The sequence below is a fragment of the Bos indicus x Bos taurus genome, chromosome 18 (assembly GCF_003369695.1).
Source record: "Bos indicus x Bos taurus breed Angus x Brahman F1 hybrid chromosome 18, Bos_hybrid_MaternalHap_v2.0, whole genome shotgun sequence".
NCBI lineage: Eukaryota > Metazoa > Chordata > Mammalia > Artiodactyla > Bovidae > Bos > Bos indicus x Bos taurus.
In genome coordinates, this window is record NC_040093.1 from 50,903,043 (window position 1) to 50,919,414 (window position 16,372).

A 16,372-nucleotide genomic window follows, 5' to 3' on the forward strand; every position below is an offset into this window, starting at 1 on the left:
ATTTCTACTACTGTAAAAGATACATTACTTCTTAAAGCATTTGATCGCATGTTTTCATCACAGTCATTCACCGTGGCAAGACGACATTGGAAAACTGTGTACTGCAGTGTGAAACCACAGGAGTCACAGTACGAACTTCAGCAGAGTTTTTAATGAAGAACTCAGATTTATATGGTGCTAAGGTATGATCATCTCTTAGCCTTTTGGGGAGTAGCTTAGGTTTAAGTTCTAAATAGATAAATAAAATGTAGGACAAGATGTATATGCATACTTCTGTTCTCTTTCTTCAGAGAACTTTAGATACTTACATGCATTAAGTTGGCCAGACTCAACTATATAATGTTCTTCTTATTTAGCATTTTCAAAACAGATTATTAGGAAGACAGTAATGCATCTCACAGTTTCTCTGTCATACCTTTAAAAAAGAGGTTAGACTTTTTAAGTTGTAACTTTGTAAGTGATGTAGTAATTGAGGCTTGTTTGCTATTTTTAAATCAAATTTCTATTTTGAGATAATTGTAGATTCACATTCTGTAGTAAGAAATACTACAGAAATAGCCTATACGTGTACCTTTTACCAGTTTCCTCTAATTGTAACGTCTTCCAAAACTATAGTACAGCATCACAACCAGGATAAAACTCAGTTAAGTTGAATATTTCCATCACTACAGGGATCCTTCATGTTGCTCTTTAAAGCTGTCTATGTGCCTCTCCTTCTGACCTTCTCCTTAATCACAGGCAAATGCTAATATGTTCTCCATTTCTGGTATTTCATCATTTCAAATATGTTATATAAATAGAATCATACAGTATATACCCTTTTGGAATTGGCTTTTTTCATTCAGCACAGTTCTCTGGATCTGTATAAGGTTGTTGCATTTACCAATAGGTTCTTTTTTTATTGCTAAGTGGTATTCCATGTATGATTGTTCCACACTTTTAACTGTTCACTTGTTGAAGAACATCTGTTGTCTCTAGTTTGGGGATTTTGTAAGTAAAGCTACTGTACACATTGGTGTACAGGTTTTTGTGTGAACATCATTCTCATTTCTCTGGGGTAGATGCCTAGGAGTATAGTTGCAGGACGTGTGGTTAGTTGTGTGCTTACTTTTTTTAAGAAACTGCCAAACTGTTTTCCAGATTAGTTGTACCATTTTACATTCCCACTAACAAAATCTGAATGATCCAGTTTGGTATTTTTGATGCAATTTTTTGTATTGGATCCAATTTTTGGTTTGGTATTATGGATCCAATGATCCGTATTTGGTATTTTCACTACTTCTTAATTTTAGCTATTTTGATAGGTGTGTTTTAATTTGTATTTCCCTAGTGGTTGATGATGATGAACATTTTTTCATATGCTTTTTTGCCATCCTTACCTTCAGTGAAAAATTCATGACTTATGTCCTTTTTTTTTTTTACTATAGAGCTTTGAGAGTTCTTTATAAATTCTAGATATGAATCCTCAGTTGGGTACATCATTTACAGATGTGCTAGTGTGTAGCTTGTTTTTTCATTGTTTTCATGAGGGTTTTACAGACAGAGCAAAGTTTTAAAATGTGATGAAGCCCAGTTTATCACTTTTTCCTTTTAGGTGTTAAGAACTCTTTGTCTAGCCCTAGGGTGCGAAGATCTCTCCTGTTTTTGTGCCAGTACCATACTGTTTTGATTATTGTACCTTTGTAGTATAGCTTGAGAAGAGGGAACCTGGGACCTCTTGTTTTGTTGTTCTTTCTCAAGATTGTTTTGGCTATTTGGGGTCTTTTGTGTTTCCATACAAATTTTAGAATTATTCTAGTTCTGTGGAAAATGCCATTGGTGTTTTGATAGGAATTGCTTTGAATATGTAGATTGTGTGGAGTGGTATGGTCATTTTAACAGTATTCTTCCAGTCCACTAGCACAGTATATCTTTCCATCTATTTGTGTCATCTTTGATTTCTTTCATCAGTTTCTTACATTTTCTGAGTGCAGCTTTGTTTTTTTTCTTGGCCATGCCACACATCATATGGGATCTTAGTTCCCTGTCCAGGGATTGACCCCACACACCCTACAGTGAGTGCAGAGTCTTCACCACTGGACTACCAAGGAAGTCTTGTTAAATATACAGGCTTTTTACCTCCTTAATTAGATTTAGTCCTAGGTATTCTTTTTGATGTGATTGTAAATTGGATAGTTTTTTAAATTCCTCTTTCTGATAATTAGTGTATGGAAAGGTAACAGATTTCTGTATGTTAATTTTGTATTCTGCAATTTTACCAAATTCATGATGAGTTCTAATAGGATTTTGGTGATGTCTTTAGGATTTTTGATGGATAGTTTCATGTCATCTGAAAACAGTGATGGTTTTACTTCTTTCCTATTTGAATTTCTTTTATCTTTTGTCTGATTGCTGTGGTTAGACTTTCAGTACCACATTCAATAATAATGACAAGAATGGGCATCCTTGTCATGTTTTCCTGATGTTAGAGAAAATACTTTCAGCTTCTCACCATTGAGTATGGTATTAGCTGTAAATCATTCATTATATTGATATATATTCCATTAATGGACACTTTGTTGAGAATCCATACATGGATATTGAATTCTGTCCAAAATTTTCTTTGCAGGAACTGAGATGATCAAATGGTTTTTTTATTCTTTCATTTGTTAATATGTTGTGTCATGTTGATTGATTTGCAGATATTGAACTATCTCTGTATCTCTAGGTTAATCCCACTTGATCATAGCATATGATCCTTTTAATGTATTGTTAGATTCTATCTGCTAATATTTTGTTGAGGATTTTTTCAAGAATATTGGCCTGTGATTTGTGTGTGTGTGTTGTCTATTTCTGGTTTTGATATCAGGGTGATGGTGGCCTCATGGATGAGTTTGGGAATGTACCTCTTCAATTTTGGAGGATAATTTAAGAAGGATAGATGTAAACTCTTCTTTGTATGTTTGGTAGAATTCGCCTGTGAAGATGTCTGGTCCTGGACATTTGTTTGCTGAGAGCTTTTTAAATTACTGATTCAATTTCATTACTGGTAATTGATCTGTTCATATTTTCTATTTATTCCTGATTTGGTCTTTAAAGATTGTACATTTCTAGAGATTTATCTATTACTTCTTGGTTGTCCGTTTTATTGGCATATAATTGTTCCTTGTAGTCTTAAATGGTCCTTTGTATTTCTGTGGTATCAGTTGTAACTTGTCCTCTTTCATTTCTGGTTTTATTTGGGCCCTCTCTCTTTTTTTTTTGTGAGTCTGGCTCAAGGTTCATCAATTTTGTTTATATTGTCAAAGAACCAGCTCTTGAGTTCATTGAACTTTTCTATTATTTTTCAGTCTCTACTTCATTTATTTATACTCTGATCTTTGTTATTTATCTCCTTATCCTGACTTTGGAGTTTCTTGGTTCTTTTTCTAGTTCCTTTAACATTATGTTGTTTATTTGAGATCTTTCTTGTTTTCTGAGGTAGGCTTGTTTCACTGTAAACTTGTCCCTTAGAACTGCTTTTGCTGCATTCCATAGATTTTGGATCATTGTGTTTTTATTTTCATCATTGTGTTTTGGATCATTTCTGTTTTCTTCTGTCTCCAGGTATATTTTTATTGCTTCAGTGACCCATTGTTTGTTTAGTATCATGCTGTTTAGCTTGTACATGTTTGTGTTTTTTGCAGTCTTTTTTCTTGTAGTTGATTTCTAGTCTTATACCGTTGTGATCAGAAAAGGTGCTTGATAGGATTTCAGTTTTCTAGAATTTTGAGATTTGTTTTCTGGCTGTAGAATTGCCATAAGCACTTGTAAAGGATGTCGTCTTCTTTTGATGGAATGGTATTTATTAAGTCCATCTGGCCAGTGTTTCCTTATTGATTTTCTCTCTAGATGTTGTATCCATTGAGGAGGTGTTAAGTAGTCTACTATTATTGTATTACTGTCAGTTTCATTATATTCTCCTGTGTAAGTGCATACATATTTACAATTGATATATCTTCTTGTTGGGTCTACTCCTTTATATTTATGTCATTTCCTTTGTTATCTCTTGTTACAGTTTCTGTGTTCAAGTCTATTTTGTTTGGTATAAGTATTGCTATCCCAGTTTTCTTTTCATTTGCATGGAGTACCATTTTTCAGTCGTTCATTTTCAGTTTGTGTGTCTTTAGATCTGAAGTAGTTTCTTGTAGACAGTATGTATACATGGGTCTTATTTTATATCCATTCAGCTACTCTGTGTCTTAATTGAGTATTTAGTTCATTGGAAGGACTGATGCTGAAGCTGAAGCTCCAGTACTTTGGCCACCTCATGCGAAGGGTTGACTCATTGGAAAAGACTCTGATGCTGGGAGGGATTGGGGGCAGGAGGAGAAGGGGACGACAGAGGATGAGATGGCTGGATGGCATCACTGACTCAATGGACGTGAGTCTGGGTGAACTCTGGGAGTTGGTGATGGACAGGGAGGCCTGGCATGCTGCGATTCACGGGGTCGCAAAGAGTCGGACACGACTGAGCGACTGAACTGAACTGAGTCCATTTACACTGAAAGTATTGATACAGATATATTTATTATCATTTTGTTCATTGTTTGGGGGTTGTTTTTGTAGTTCTTTATTGTTCCTTTCGTTCCTTTTGTTCTCTTCCCTTATGATTTGATGACTGTCTTTGCTGTTTGGATTCCTTTCTCTTTTTGTGTGTCTATTATAGATTTTTGATTCGTTGTTACAGTGAGATTTATATATATATATCAACTTTTATGTATATGTGATTATTTTAAGTCAGCCCTGGGATTTCTTTGGAAGGAATGATGCTAAAGCTGAAACTCCAATACTTTGGCCACCTCATGCGAAGAGCTGACTCATTGGAAAAGACTCTGATGCTGGGAGGGATTGGGGGCAGGAGGAGAAGGGGACGACAGAGGATGAGATGGCTGGATGGCATCACTGACTTGATGGACATGAGTCTGAGTGAACTCTGGGAGTTGGTGATGGACAGGAAGGCCTGGCATGCTGCGATTCACGGGGTCGCAAAGAGTCGGACACGACTGAGCGACTGAACTGAACTGAATCTCAATTTCAAATATATTTTTTAACAACCCTGCAATTTTACTCCCCTGCCCCTACAGTTACTGTTTTTTGACATTTTATTTTACATCCTTTTGTATATCCCTTAACTACTTATTGTACATATAGATGATTTTACTATATCTTTTAATCTTCCTGTGAGCTTTGTACATGGTTGATTTACTACTTTTACTGTATAGCTGCTTTTATCAATCAATGAGCTTTTCCTTTCATAATTTTCATGTTTCTAGTTGTGACCTTTTCTTGTTTGCTTAGAGAATTCCATTTGAGATTTCTTGCAAAGCTGGTTCTGTGGTACTGAATGCTTTTAGTTTTTGCTTTACTTTTGATCTCTCCATCAAATCTGAATGAAAGCCTTGCTGGATAAAGTATTCTCTCTTTTTTCAACATAGTATATAATTCATTCTATGTGAAATGTCCAGGATAGCCACATCTATATGCATTAAAAGTAAAGTAGTGGTTGCCTAGGGCTGGGCTTAGAGTGGGGAAGAGGGGATTAGAGTAATAGCTGAAGGGTACAGGGTCTTGTACTAAGATGATGAAAGTGTTTTAACGTTGATTCTGGTAATGGTTGAGCAACTCTGTGAATATACTAAAAACTATTGAATGGTACATTAAACTTAACTGGGTGAATTGCATGGTATGTGAGTTGTATCTCAGTAAAAAGGGAGTGATGCAGCCAGGATGGTGGGATGCCTCCTTTGGGCTCCAGTTTTCTCCTTAACCCCCTCTTAACTTCACTGTCCCTGCAGGGTATCTTCCTTCCCACCACATTTCAGGCCAGGAGTGTCTTGATCTGTCCCTGGCCATCCCTGTTGCCTTTCTCTTTTGGGCGGACCGTGAAGTATGCTGGCCTTTTTATCAGCTGGTGTCCAATATGGGGATTTCTTTTTTGTTTGTTTATTCAAGCATAGTTGATATATTACAATATTGGGTTAGTCTCAGGTATACAGCAAAATGATTCTGTTACAACATATATATGTATATATATATATTTTTCAGATTATTTTCACAGATAGTATTCTTGATTTTAGTTTTTTCCCTTTTATCACTTTAAATATATTGTGCCCTCTGGCTTTCAGAGTTTCTGCTGGAAAGTCAGCTGATAGCCTATGGGAGTTCTGTTGTATATAACTTGATGCTTTTCCCTTGCTGCTTTTTTCTGTTTTAAAATTGTATTTATTTTTTGGTTGTGCTGGATCTTTGTTGCTGCTGACAGACTTTCTCTAGTTATGGCGAGTGAGGGCTGCTCTTCATTATGGTCTGCGGGCTTCTCATTGCAGCGCCTTCTCTATTGCAGAGCACAGGCCTTAAGCACTTGGACGTCAGTGGTTGCAGCAGACAGGCTCAGTAGTTGTGGTGCATGGGCTTAGTTGCTCCACAGCACGTGGGATCTTCCTGGACCAGGGATCAAACCTGTGTCTCCTTCATTGGCGGGCGGATTCCTAACCACTGAACCACCAGAGAGTCCTCCCTTGCTACTCTTAATATTCTTTCTTTAATTTTGCCATTTTAATTATAATATGTGTTGATATGGTCCTCTTTGGTTTGATCCTATTTGGGACTCTCTCTGTTTCCTGGACCTAGATTTTTGTTTCTTTGATTAGGGCAGTTTTCAGCTTTTATGTCCTTAAGTGTGTTCTCTGCCCCTTTCTCTTGGTGTTCTCCTGGATCCTTACAATGTGAATGTTCTCCCACAAGCCACTTAAGCTGTCTTCATTTCTTTTCATTCTTTTTTTCTGTTCAGCCTCAGCGATTTCTATCTCTTTTCCATATTGTGATTTGTTTCTCTGCATCATTTAATCTACTATTGATTTCTTCTAGTGTATTTTTCATTTCAGTTATTGCATTTAATCTCTGTTTGGTTCTTTTTTTTTTTTTTTTTTAATTTGTTTTTATTTATTTATTTGGCTGTGCCAGCTCTTGGTTGTGGCATGTAGGATCTTCTATCTTTATTGCAACATGTGGGATCTTTAGTCGTGACTTGCAAACTCTTAGTTTTGGCATGTGGACTCTAGTTTCCTGACCTAGGGTGGAACCCGGGCCTTCTGCGTTGGGAGCATGGAGTCTTAGCCGTTGGACCACCAGGGAAGTCCCTAGTATAGCATATTCTGAAGAACAGAGGTCTTCAGAAGAGCATGAGAGCCATTTTCAAGTGTCTGAAGGGCTGTTGGTGTAGAAGAGGAGTTTAATTTGCAGTGGGGGAAGCTCCAGGAGGCAGCGCTGAAATCAACAGTTGCAATTTACAAGGAGGCAAATTTGATTCTTCATGGTGGTTTAGTTGCTCAGTCGAGTTCGACTCGTGCAACTCTGTGCACTGTAGCCTGCCAGGCTCCTCTGTCCATGGGATTCTCCAGGCAAGAATACTGGAGTGGATTGCCATTTCCTTCTCCAGAGGACCTTCCTGACCCAGGAATCGAACCCTGGTCCCCTGCGTTGCAGGCAGATTCTTTACCAACTGAGCTAGGAGGGAAGCCCTTCGCTATCAGTAGAATGTTAGAGTCACCCATGAGAGAGCACTCTGCCAGCAAACAAACTCAAGCAGCGGGATGACCATTTGGGAGGAGGGTTGTAGGGACAGCTAAGTCATGGCCAACTCTTTTGTGACCCCATGCACTACAGCGCATTAGGCTCCATGTCCATGGGATTTTCCAGGCAAGAATACTGGAGTGGGTTGCCATTCCCTTCTCCATTGGTTCTTTTTTATAAGTTCTAAGTCCTTGTTAAATTCATTGTATTCATCCAGTTTTCTCCAGAGTTCTTCGATCATATTTTGATCACTACCTTGAACTCTTTATCAGGTAGATTGCCTATGGGATTTTTGTCTTGTTTCTTTTTTTGGAACATGTTCCTCTGCACCTCATTTTGCCTAATTCTTGTTTGTGGGTTGTCTACCTTGGTGGACCTTGACTGTACTGGGTCTCCACCCTTTCTATTTGTCTCTTTGCGGTTCCTTCTTTGTAACTTTAATAGTGGGAAATATTTTCTGCTAGTTACCAAGTTGTTCTCATTGGTAGTCCCTTTGATAAATAGTTTATTTTTGGTGTGCCTCTTGGGGGAGGCGCTCAGGGTCTTCCCACTTCACCATCTTTGCCACCAGTCTAACTATAGGGCTTTTTTGTAAATATTCTTTATCAAATTAAAGAAGTTGTCCTCTATTTCTGTTTTCTGAGAATTTTCATAGTGAATTTGTGTTCAGTCAGTTCAGTTGCTCAGTCATGTCTGACTCTGCAACCCCATGAACGCCAGGCCTCCCTGTCCATCACCAACTCTCGGAGTCCACCCAAACCCATGTCCATTGAGTTGGTGATGCCATCCAACCATCTCGTCCTCTGTTGTCCCCTTCTCCTCCTGCCCTCAATCTTTCCCAGCATCAGGGTCTTTTCCAATGAGTCAGCTCTTCACATGAGGTGGCCAAAGTATTGGAGTTTCAGCTTCTCATCAGTCCTTCGAATGAATACCCAGGGCTGATCTCCTTTAGGATGGGCTGATTGGATCTCCTTGCTGTCCAAGGGACTCTCAAGAGTCTTCTCCAACACCACAGTTCAAAAGCATCAATTCTTTGGTGCTCAGCTTTCTTTATAGTCCAACTCTCACATTCATACATGACCACTGGAAAAACCATAGCAAAGAGATGGGAATACCAGATCACCTGACCTGCCTCTTGAGAAATCTGTATGCAGGTCAGGAAGCAGCAGTTAGAACTGGACATGGAACAACAGACTGGTTCCAAATAGGAAAAGGAGTATGTCAAGGCTGTATATTGTCACTCTGCTTATTTAACTTATATGCAGGGTACATCATGAGAAACACTGGGCTGGAGGAAGCACAAGCTGGAATCAAGATTGCTGGGAGAAATATCAATAACCTTAGATATGCAGATGACACCACCCTTATGGCAGAAAGTGAAGAACTAAAGAGCCTCTTGATGAAAGTGAAAAAGGAGAGTGAAAAAGTTGGCCTAAAGCTCAATATTCAGAAAACTAAGATCATGGCATCTGGTCCCATCACTTCATGGCAAATACATGGGGAAACAGTGGAAACAGTGGCTGACTTTATTTTTCTGGACTCCAAAATCACTGCAGATGGTGACTGCAGCCATGAAATTAAAAGACGCTTACTCCTTGGAAGGAAAGTTATGACCAACCTAGACAGCATATTAAAAAGCAGAGACATCACTTTGCCAACAAAGGTTCGTCTAGTCAAGGCTATGGTTTTTCCAGTGGTCATGTACGGATGTGAGAGTTGGACTATAAAGAAAGCTGAGCACCAAAGAATTGATGCTTTTGAATTGTGGTGTTGGAGAAGACTCTTCAGAGTCCCTTGGACTGCAAGGAGCTCCAACCAGGCCATCCTAAAGGAGATCAGTCCTGGGTGTTCATTGGAAGGACTGATGTTGAAGTGTTGGCTTTTGTCAAATGCTATTCACTTTCTTTCATCTTAGAATGTCTTAATTTCTCTTTATTCCTAATGAATATTTTCACTGGGTATAGGATTCTCAATTGACAACTCTTTTCTGCTAGCTCTTTTGAACAATACTGTGCCACTCTCTTCTGGCCTCCATGGTTCCTGATGAGAAATCCTCTTTACTTGAATTTTTTCTCTAATTGATAAGACATTATTTTTCTTTGACTGCTTTCAGGATAACTTTTCCTTTCTTCCCTTTCCTTTTGGCCTTAAGCTTTTGTAAGTTTAATTATGATGTACCTTGAAATGGATTTCTTTGAGTTTATCCTGTTTTCTCAGATTTTCAAATCTGTAAATTTAATGTCTCTTGCCAAATTTGGGAAGTTTTAGCTATTTTATTCTTTGATTTTTCTTTTTTTAGCTTCACCCTCCTTCTCTTCTATGACTGATAACAAAAATTTTAGATCCTTTGTTATTGTCCTATAGGTCCCTAAGGTTCCATTCTTTTTTCCTTTTTCAGATTGTTTCCTCTCTATCAGACTAGATGATTTCTATTGTTCTGTCTTCCATTTCACTGATTCTTTCCTCTATCCCTCTATTTCCTTTATTCCTCTATTCTTTTCCTGTGCCCATCCACTGAGCTTTTTATTTCAGTTATAGTATTTCTCAGTTCTGAAATTTCCATTTGGTTCTTTATATCTTCTATTTCTTTGACGAGACTTTCTATTTTCTTATTCAGTCTTCTGTTTTTCATTTAAGTATTTAATAATTGCTCACTGAAATAATTGGCTGCTTTAAAACCCTTATCAGCTAATTCCATCATCTCTGACATCTTGGTTTTAGTTTGTATTGATTACCTTTTATTAAGCTGACATCTTCTTGGCACTTGATATGACAAGTGATTTTCAACTGAAACCTGGATGTTTTGTATTATATTATTAGAATCTACATCTTCTGTCTTAGGTAGGCTTCTCTTACACTACTACAGGAGGGAATGGGGTAAAGGCTACTGCGTTATTACTACCAGGTCTCTAAGTTCCCCATTTGGCCTCCATTGGTATCCAAGTTAAGTGAGAAAGCTCCTTGTTACTGGTGGGCGGGTGTAAGAATTCTAGTTTCTTACATGTCTCCACTGACACTCTGGCACATGGCAGTGGGCTTATTACCACTGGCAATGATGAAAATCTAGACCCCCCCACTGGGCCTGCTCTGACCCCACTCCAGTAGGGAATGGGTGCAACATCTTGTTATCAGTTGACGGCATGAGTCCAGGCCCTATATGGAGTCTCCACGAGGGTGAGGGACTTGTTACCAGCTAGTGGGGATGAAAATCTTTGGCTTTAAGTGATACTACCTCTGTGTGAGTATTGGGGTACCTAGTCACAGCCTTGAGAGGGTAGAAGTCTAGGCTCTCCCTTGGCACTTGCCAGCATGGATGAAGTTTTCTGTCCTTTGAGGCTGGCCTAGTCCTTTGGGTAGAGAGAGTGGGATTTGGGGGAGGCTTTTCTGGTCTGTGTCTGATGTTTATAGATTGCCAGCTTCTTTAGTTTCATGTCTGGAAATGTGAGGCAAAAAGAAAACCCAGTCTAACTAGGTTGGTGTCATTTCTCAGGGGTTGAAGTGTCTAGGTGGTCTGGCTCCTTTATTCCACTTTTCAATCGTATTATGTTTGTTTTATATATAATGTCCGTGATTTTTACTTGTACCATCATCTTAGAAGAGGCAGCCTTTTCAGTTTCTTTATAGTTATTAAATATCTGTTCAGTTTCATAATATATTTTGAAAATGATTGTCCCAGTTACTAGGTGACTGCTGGCTTAAGTTGTTCTTTTCAGGTTTTATATGATTCCTGATAATTTGATATTTAAACTGTTTTATTGTGTATGTATTTTTAATGTTATTGCCCATAAATCTATTTCTGTATATAGCTACAAACTGAAAGTCTTAGCTGAAGGCCCATTTCACAGATCTTACAATTTCTACAGAGAGTTAGATTGGTGTGTAGTGACCATGCCCTTACATATCCGTAATCTCTAAAGGGGGAAGTAATAATAACTATTTTCTCATGGTACACTACCATTCCTAGGGAAACAGCTCAACATACACTCAATAGATGTGCCATAAATGGTTAATTGCAACTCTTCTTCTAGGATATTGTGTATGAAATTATTCTAAAAGTGAATTTTTAAATAATCATAGAGGTTTGAGTGAACATTTTTACTTACTAGAATACCTAGCATAGTGTCAAGAAATAAATTATTCCATTACTGTTACTTTTTTTTGTTGGTACCATTTGGTGCCAAGGGACAATATGAGAGAACTGGGCTGTGCATGGATTATTCTGGTTACTGTTAGGGTATAAATAGGACATTTGAATTAGCTACTAATTTAACATGTGTAGTAGTGGGGAGCATTAGTTATTTTAATTCACAGAAATGATTTTCAAGTTATGTTGGGATATTCTTGAACTGGTGTGCTTTTCAAAATATAGAGCCTTATTTCTATCTACAGTTTAACAATATTTTACTAGATTTGAACACTGTTCTCCAACTAATTGATTATATATAAAAGAATGGTTATTTTTAATATGTGCTTCTTTCAGTGTAATTGTTAACTGACATTTTTTGGGCAGAATCAGAAAACTGATTTGTCCAGAAGGAAAGAGTGAAATAGTAATCAAGTGTTGAAACTCTTAGCCATTGTCTTGTGTGTGTGTGTGTGTGTATGTGTGTGTGTCTGTATGGTATCTGAATATGATAAATGATAGACAACTTGCTGGAAATTAAGCAAATGGAAATGTTGATTAAAAATACTTAATAAAACTTTCTATAATACACTTTATATTTGTGCTACATTAAAAGTCTAAGAAGTGATAAGCCTTCTTTTATAGTCCTGCCTATTTAAAACTGACTGTGATTAAAATGTAATTTGTAGGGTGCTGGTATAGAAATATATCCTGGGAGTAAGTGCACTCTGAGTGATAACGGGATCCATCACTGCAAGGAAGGGATCCTCATTAAGGTGAGCCCCTGCTGAGACACCCTCTTTCCAAAGGGTAGAATTTAGGTTTTAGAATTTTAAATTTAGAATTTAGGTTTTACCTAAGAAACAGTTATGTTTTATGAAATTCCCATGTTATTTCTGTTTTCTGTTTTAAAAAGCATAAACAGTGTATAAATTTTAATGATATCAATAGTTGGTGGTTGAAAGTCTCTTATGAATACTTTGCTGCCCCATAGCTCTGCAAAAAGAGCAGAGGAATGCTGTGTCATTCACAGCTCAGATTGTGCTACCACATTTTAATAAGCATAGCTTTCTATTTTACTTTTAGAATAGCCTGAAAAAAGTGAGGTTTTTAAAGCAGGCAGTGTTGAATGTGACGGTTCCTTGAAACATTTTTTTCAATGTCACAGGACTTCTTAGATGAACATTATGACATTCCCAAAATATCCATGGTGAATAATGTCATACATAATAATGAAGGTTATGGTGTTGTCTTGGTGAAACCTACAATTTTCTCTGATCTGCAAGAAGATGCCCAAGATGAAACTGAAGGTATGGTATATTTAGTAATTTTCTAAATAAAATCTCGACCTAGTTTATTTCAGCATTAAGCTCTGATTAAAGATAGAAATCTTCTACTTAAAAAAAAATAACTAGCATACACTTAGGCACAGAGATAGAGAACTTGGTAAAGCTATAATATGGAGTCTAGGTGTGAAAGAAACTTTCAAAGTCAGCTGGTCAAAGCCTTGATGTGTGGTTTCTGTAGTCCTGCAGTTCCCTTCTCATGTTCGGTTTTCTCTAAATTTATAAAATAAGGATGGGCATACACTAGCAATGGAGGCTATTGCTAACAAATCCTGTTAGCATTTAAGGTTGGAGGCAGGAAAATGAACATTCCAGGTTGAAAACTGCATTTGACTGGAGGGGATCATAGAGTTTGCCTCTATTTTTTATTTGTAAAAGTAAATGTCTCCCTGACAGCTGTCTTTCTTGGCAGCAAAGCTGAGCTAACTCAGTTGGAAATTCTTGAATTTTTTTTTTCATTTATTTATTTATTTTAATTGGAGGCTAATTACTTTACATTATTGTGGTGGTTTTTGCCATACATTCACATGAGTCAGCCATGGGTGTACATGTGTTCCCCATCCTGAACCCCCCTCCCACCTCCCTCCCCATCCCATCCCTCAGGGTCATCATCCCAGTGCACCAGCCCTGAGCACCCTGTCTCATGCATCAAACCTGGACTGGCGATCTATTTCACATATAATATACATGTTTCAATGCTATTCTCTCAAATCATCCCACCCTCGCCTTCTCCCAGAGTCCAAAAGACTGTTCTTTACATCTGTATCTCTTTTGCTGTCTCATATATAGGGTCATCGTTACCATCTTTCTAAATTCCATATGTATGCATTAATATACTATATTGGTGTTTTTCTTTCTGACTTACTTCACTCTGTATAATAGGCTCCAGTTTCATCCACCTCATTAGAACTTATTCAAATGCATTCTTTTTAATAGCTGAGTAATATTCCATTGTGTATATGTACCACAGCTTTCTTATCCATTCCTCTGCCGATAGACATCTAGGTTGCTTCCATGTCCTGGCTATTGTAAACAGTGCTGTGATGAACATTGGGGTACACATGTCTGTTTCAATTCTGGTTTCCTCGGTCTGTATGCCCAGCAGTGGGTCTGCTGGGTCGTGTGGCAGTTCTGTTTCCAGTTTTTTAAGGAATCTCCACACTGTTCTCCATAGTGGCTGTACTAGTTTGCACTCCCATCAACAGTGTAAGAGGGTTCCCTTTTCTCTGCACCCTCTCCAGCATTTATTGTTTGTAGACTTTTTGATAGCAGCCATTCTGACCAGCGTGAGATGGTACCTCATTGTGGTTTTGATTTGCAGGAAATTCTTGAATTCCAAGCCATGACCCAGATCACTATGAAATCTCAGCCATGCAGGATTATGCCTTGGCATGGGTGAGGAACATTTAAAGGATGATGAGTAGTCCTTCTCATCCTTCAAGGTCCACTCTATCTGTTGTTTTTCTCCTCATTGTTCTATAGGTCAGAAGTTAAGGTGAGCTTGGCTGGGTTATCTGCTTAGGGTCTCACAAGGGTGAAAGTGAAGTATCAGCTGGACAGGGCCCTTATCTGAAATCTCTGGGAGAGAATCTGCTTCCAAATTCCTTATGTGTTGGCAGAATCAATTTCCTTGAGGTTGTAGGACAGAGATCTCTTTTTTTTAATTGTTGTTGCCAGCTGTTGGCTAGGGGTTGCTCTCAGCTCTTAGGGATCACTCTTGGGTTATTGCCCCATGACCCCCCTCCATTTCAGCAACAGAGGACCTCCCTCAGAGCAAATCTCTCACGCTTCAAATCTTTCTCACGCTTTAAATCTCTTTATGCTTTCTTCTTCATCATCTAGCCAGGGAAAGCCTTGCTGTTAAAGGATTCATATGATTAGGTTAGGAATACCTGAGTTATATCCTTTTCTTAAGGTCTGATAAGTAACCTTATCTGCAAGGTCCTTTTACCATTTAACAGTCGTAAAAGTAACAAGGGGCAGGCATCACAGGGCCATCTAGAATTCTGCCTATCACAGGCAATCACTTATAAAGCTGCTAAATTGGGAGTTCCTTTAGGGAAACTAAAGTACTAGTACTGTTCTGTTTATCTTTGTATCTAGCTTCTAATACAGTGCTTGTAAATATCCAGGAGAGGTCTGTTGAATGAATGAGATCTAGGATAAAAAGAGAAAATTCGAAGTTGGTAATCCTGTATGAGAGTCAGGAAAGCTTGACAATTAATACAACTGCTTGTTGAGACACTATGGCAGAGAGTTTGGAAAGTCCAGTCAAATGACACAGGACCCCTTGACAGAAAAAACTTGAAAGCTGTGATAGACTGTAGAAATACATGTTTTAGTTGGGGTGGTTTGTATATTTAACTCAATTTTTATAATTTTTTTTCCAGAAAATAAAGCACTTAAAGTTCAAACAAGTGGAGAGGCAGATGTAGCTGAAAGAGTGGATCTGGAAGAGCTGATTCAATGTGCAACTGGTAAAATGGAGCTTTATGCGAGAGCTGAGCTTTCTGAGCAAGTTGAAGGCAATTGTGAAATTGTAAATGAACTAGTTGCTGCCTCCACACAAAAAGGCCAGATGAAGAAGAAAAGGTTGAGTGAACTGGGGATCACACAAGCTGATGACAACTTAATGTCACAGGAGATGTTTGTTTCAATTGTGGGGAACCAGTTCAAGTGGAATGGGAAAGGGAGTTTTGGCACATTTCTTTTCTGACCACTGTGATGTAAATAGATAGCAAAATATTGAATTTTGCACGTTGCCCCCAAGAATCACTGCTGCTATCATACTTTGCTTCATGTCTATATTTTGTATCTGATATATTCAGTTGGATTTGAGTGAAATGTAGCTTCATTTCTCTCGGCAAGTGTTGCACGTAAAACACTCTCTCTCTGTTTAATAAAGTCATAAAACAAAATAGAAAACATTTGGAGATTCGTATCCAGAAAGTCTTGCTTTCTCAAATACATAGTTCCCACATTAAGTCTATTAATAACTTTCTAGTATAAATATACTTTAGCACTTCAAAGATGAGGAAGAAAGGCAGAGAATGCCAGGTGCGTGCACAAAAACGTAGTGTATCAAGATGCAGTATTCTTATAGTTGTCTTTTTAATCCCAGTTACAGTGAGTCTGATAGCCATGCTTTATTTGCATAATACTTGTAATATTTGCATAAAGCTTGTAATATTTGCATTAAAGCTTTTATGATTGGGACGTGACCTGCCTTATCAGACATATTGAGAATCTTGAGAAGAAATGCCTTTTTATGCTGAACTATGTAATCATCAAAGCAATAATGGCATAGCAG

The 16,372-nt window shown here is 37.9% G+C and overlaps 1 protein-coding gene across 1 annotated transcript in view; it reads left to right on the forward strand.

The window, feature by feature from the left end:
* Nucleotides 1–15,989, forward strand: part of SHCBP1 (SHC binding and spindle associated 1) — a 37,126-nt gene extending 21,137 nt beyond the window's left edge. Inside the window, exons 10-13 of the mRNA XM_027513714.1 lie at nt 64–182; nt 12,406–12,492; nt 12,885–13,026; nt 15,453–15,989. Coding sequence (XP_027369515.1) covers nt 64–182; nt 12,406–12,492; nt 12,885–13,026; nt 15,453–15,778 — 674 coding nt within the window. The 3' untranslated portion in view covers nt 15,779–15,989. The remainder of the gene's footprint in view (nt 1–63; nt 183–12,405; nt 12,493–12,884; nt 13,027–15,452) is intronic.
* Nucleotides 15,990–16,372: the final 383 nt, after the last annotated feature.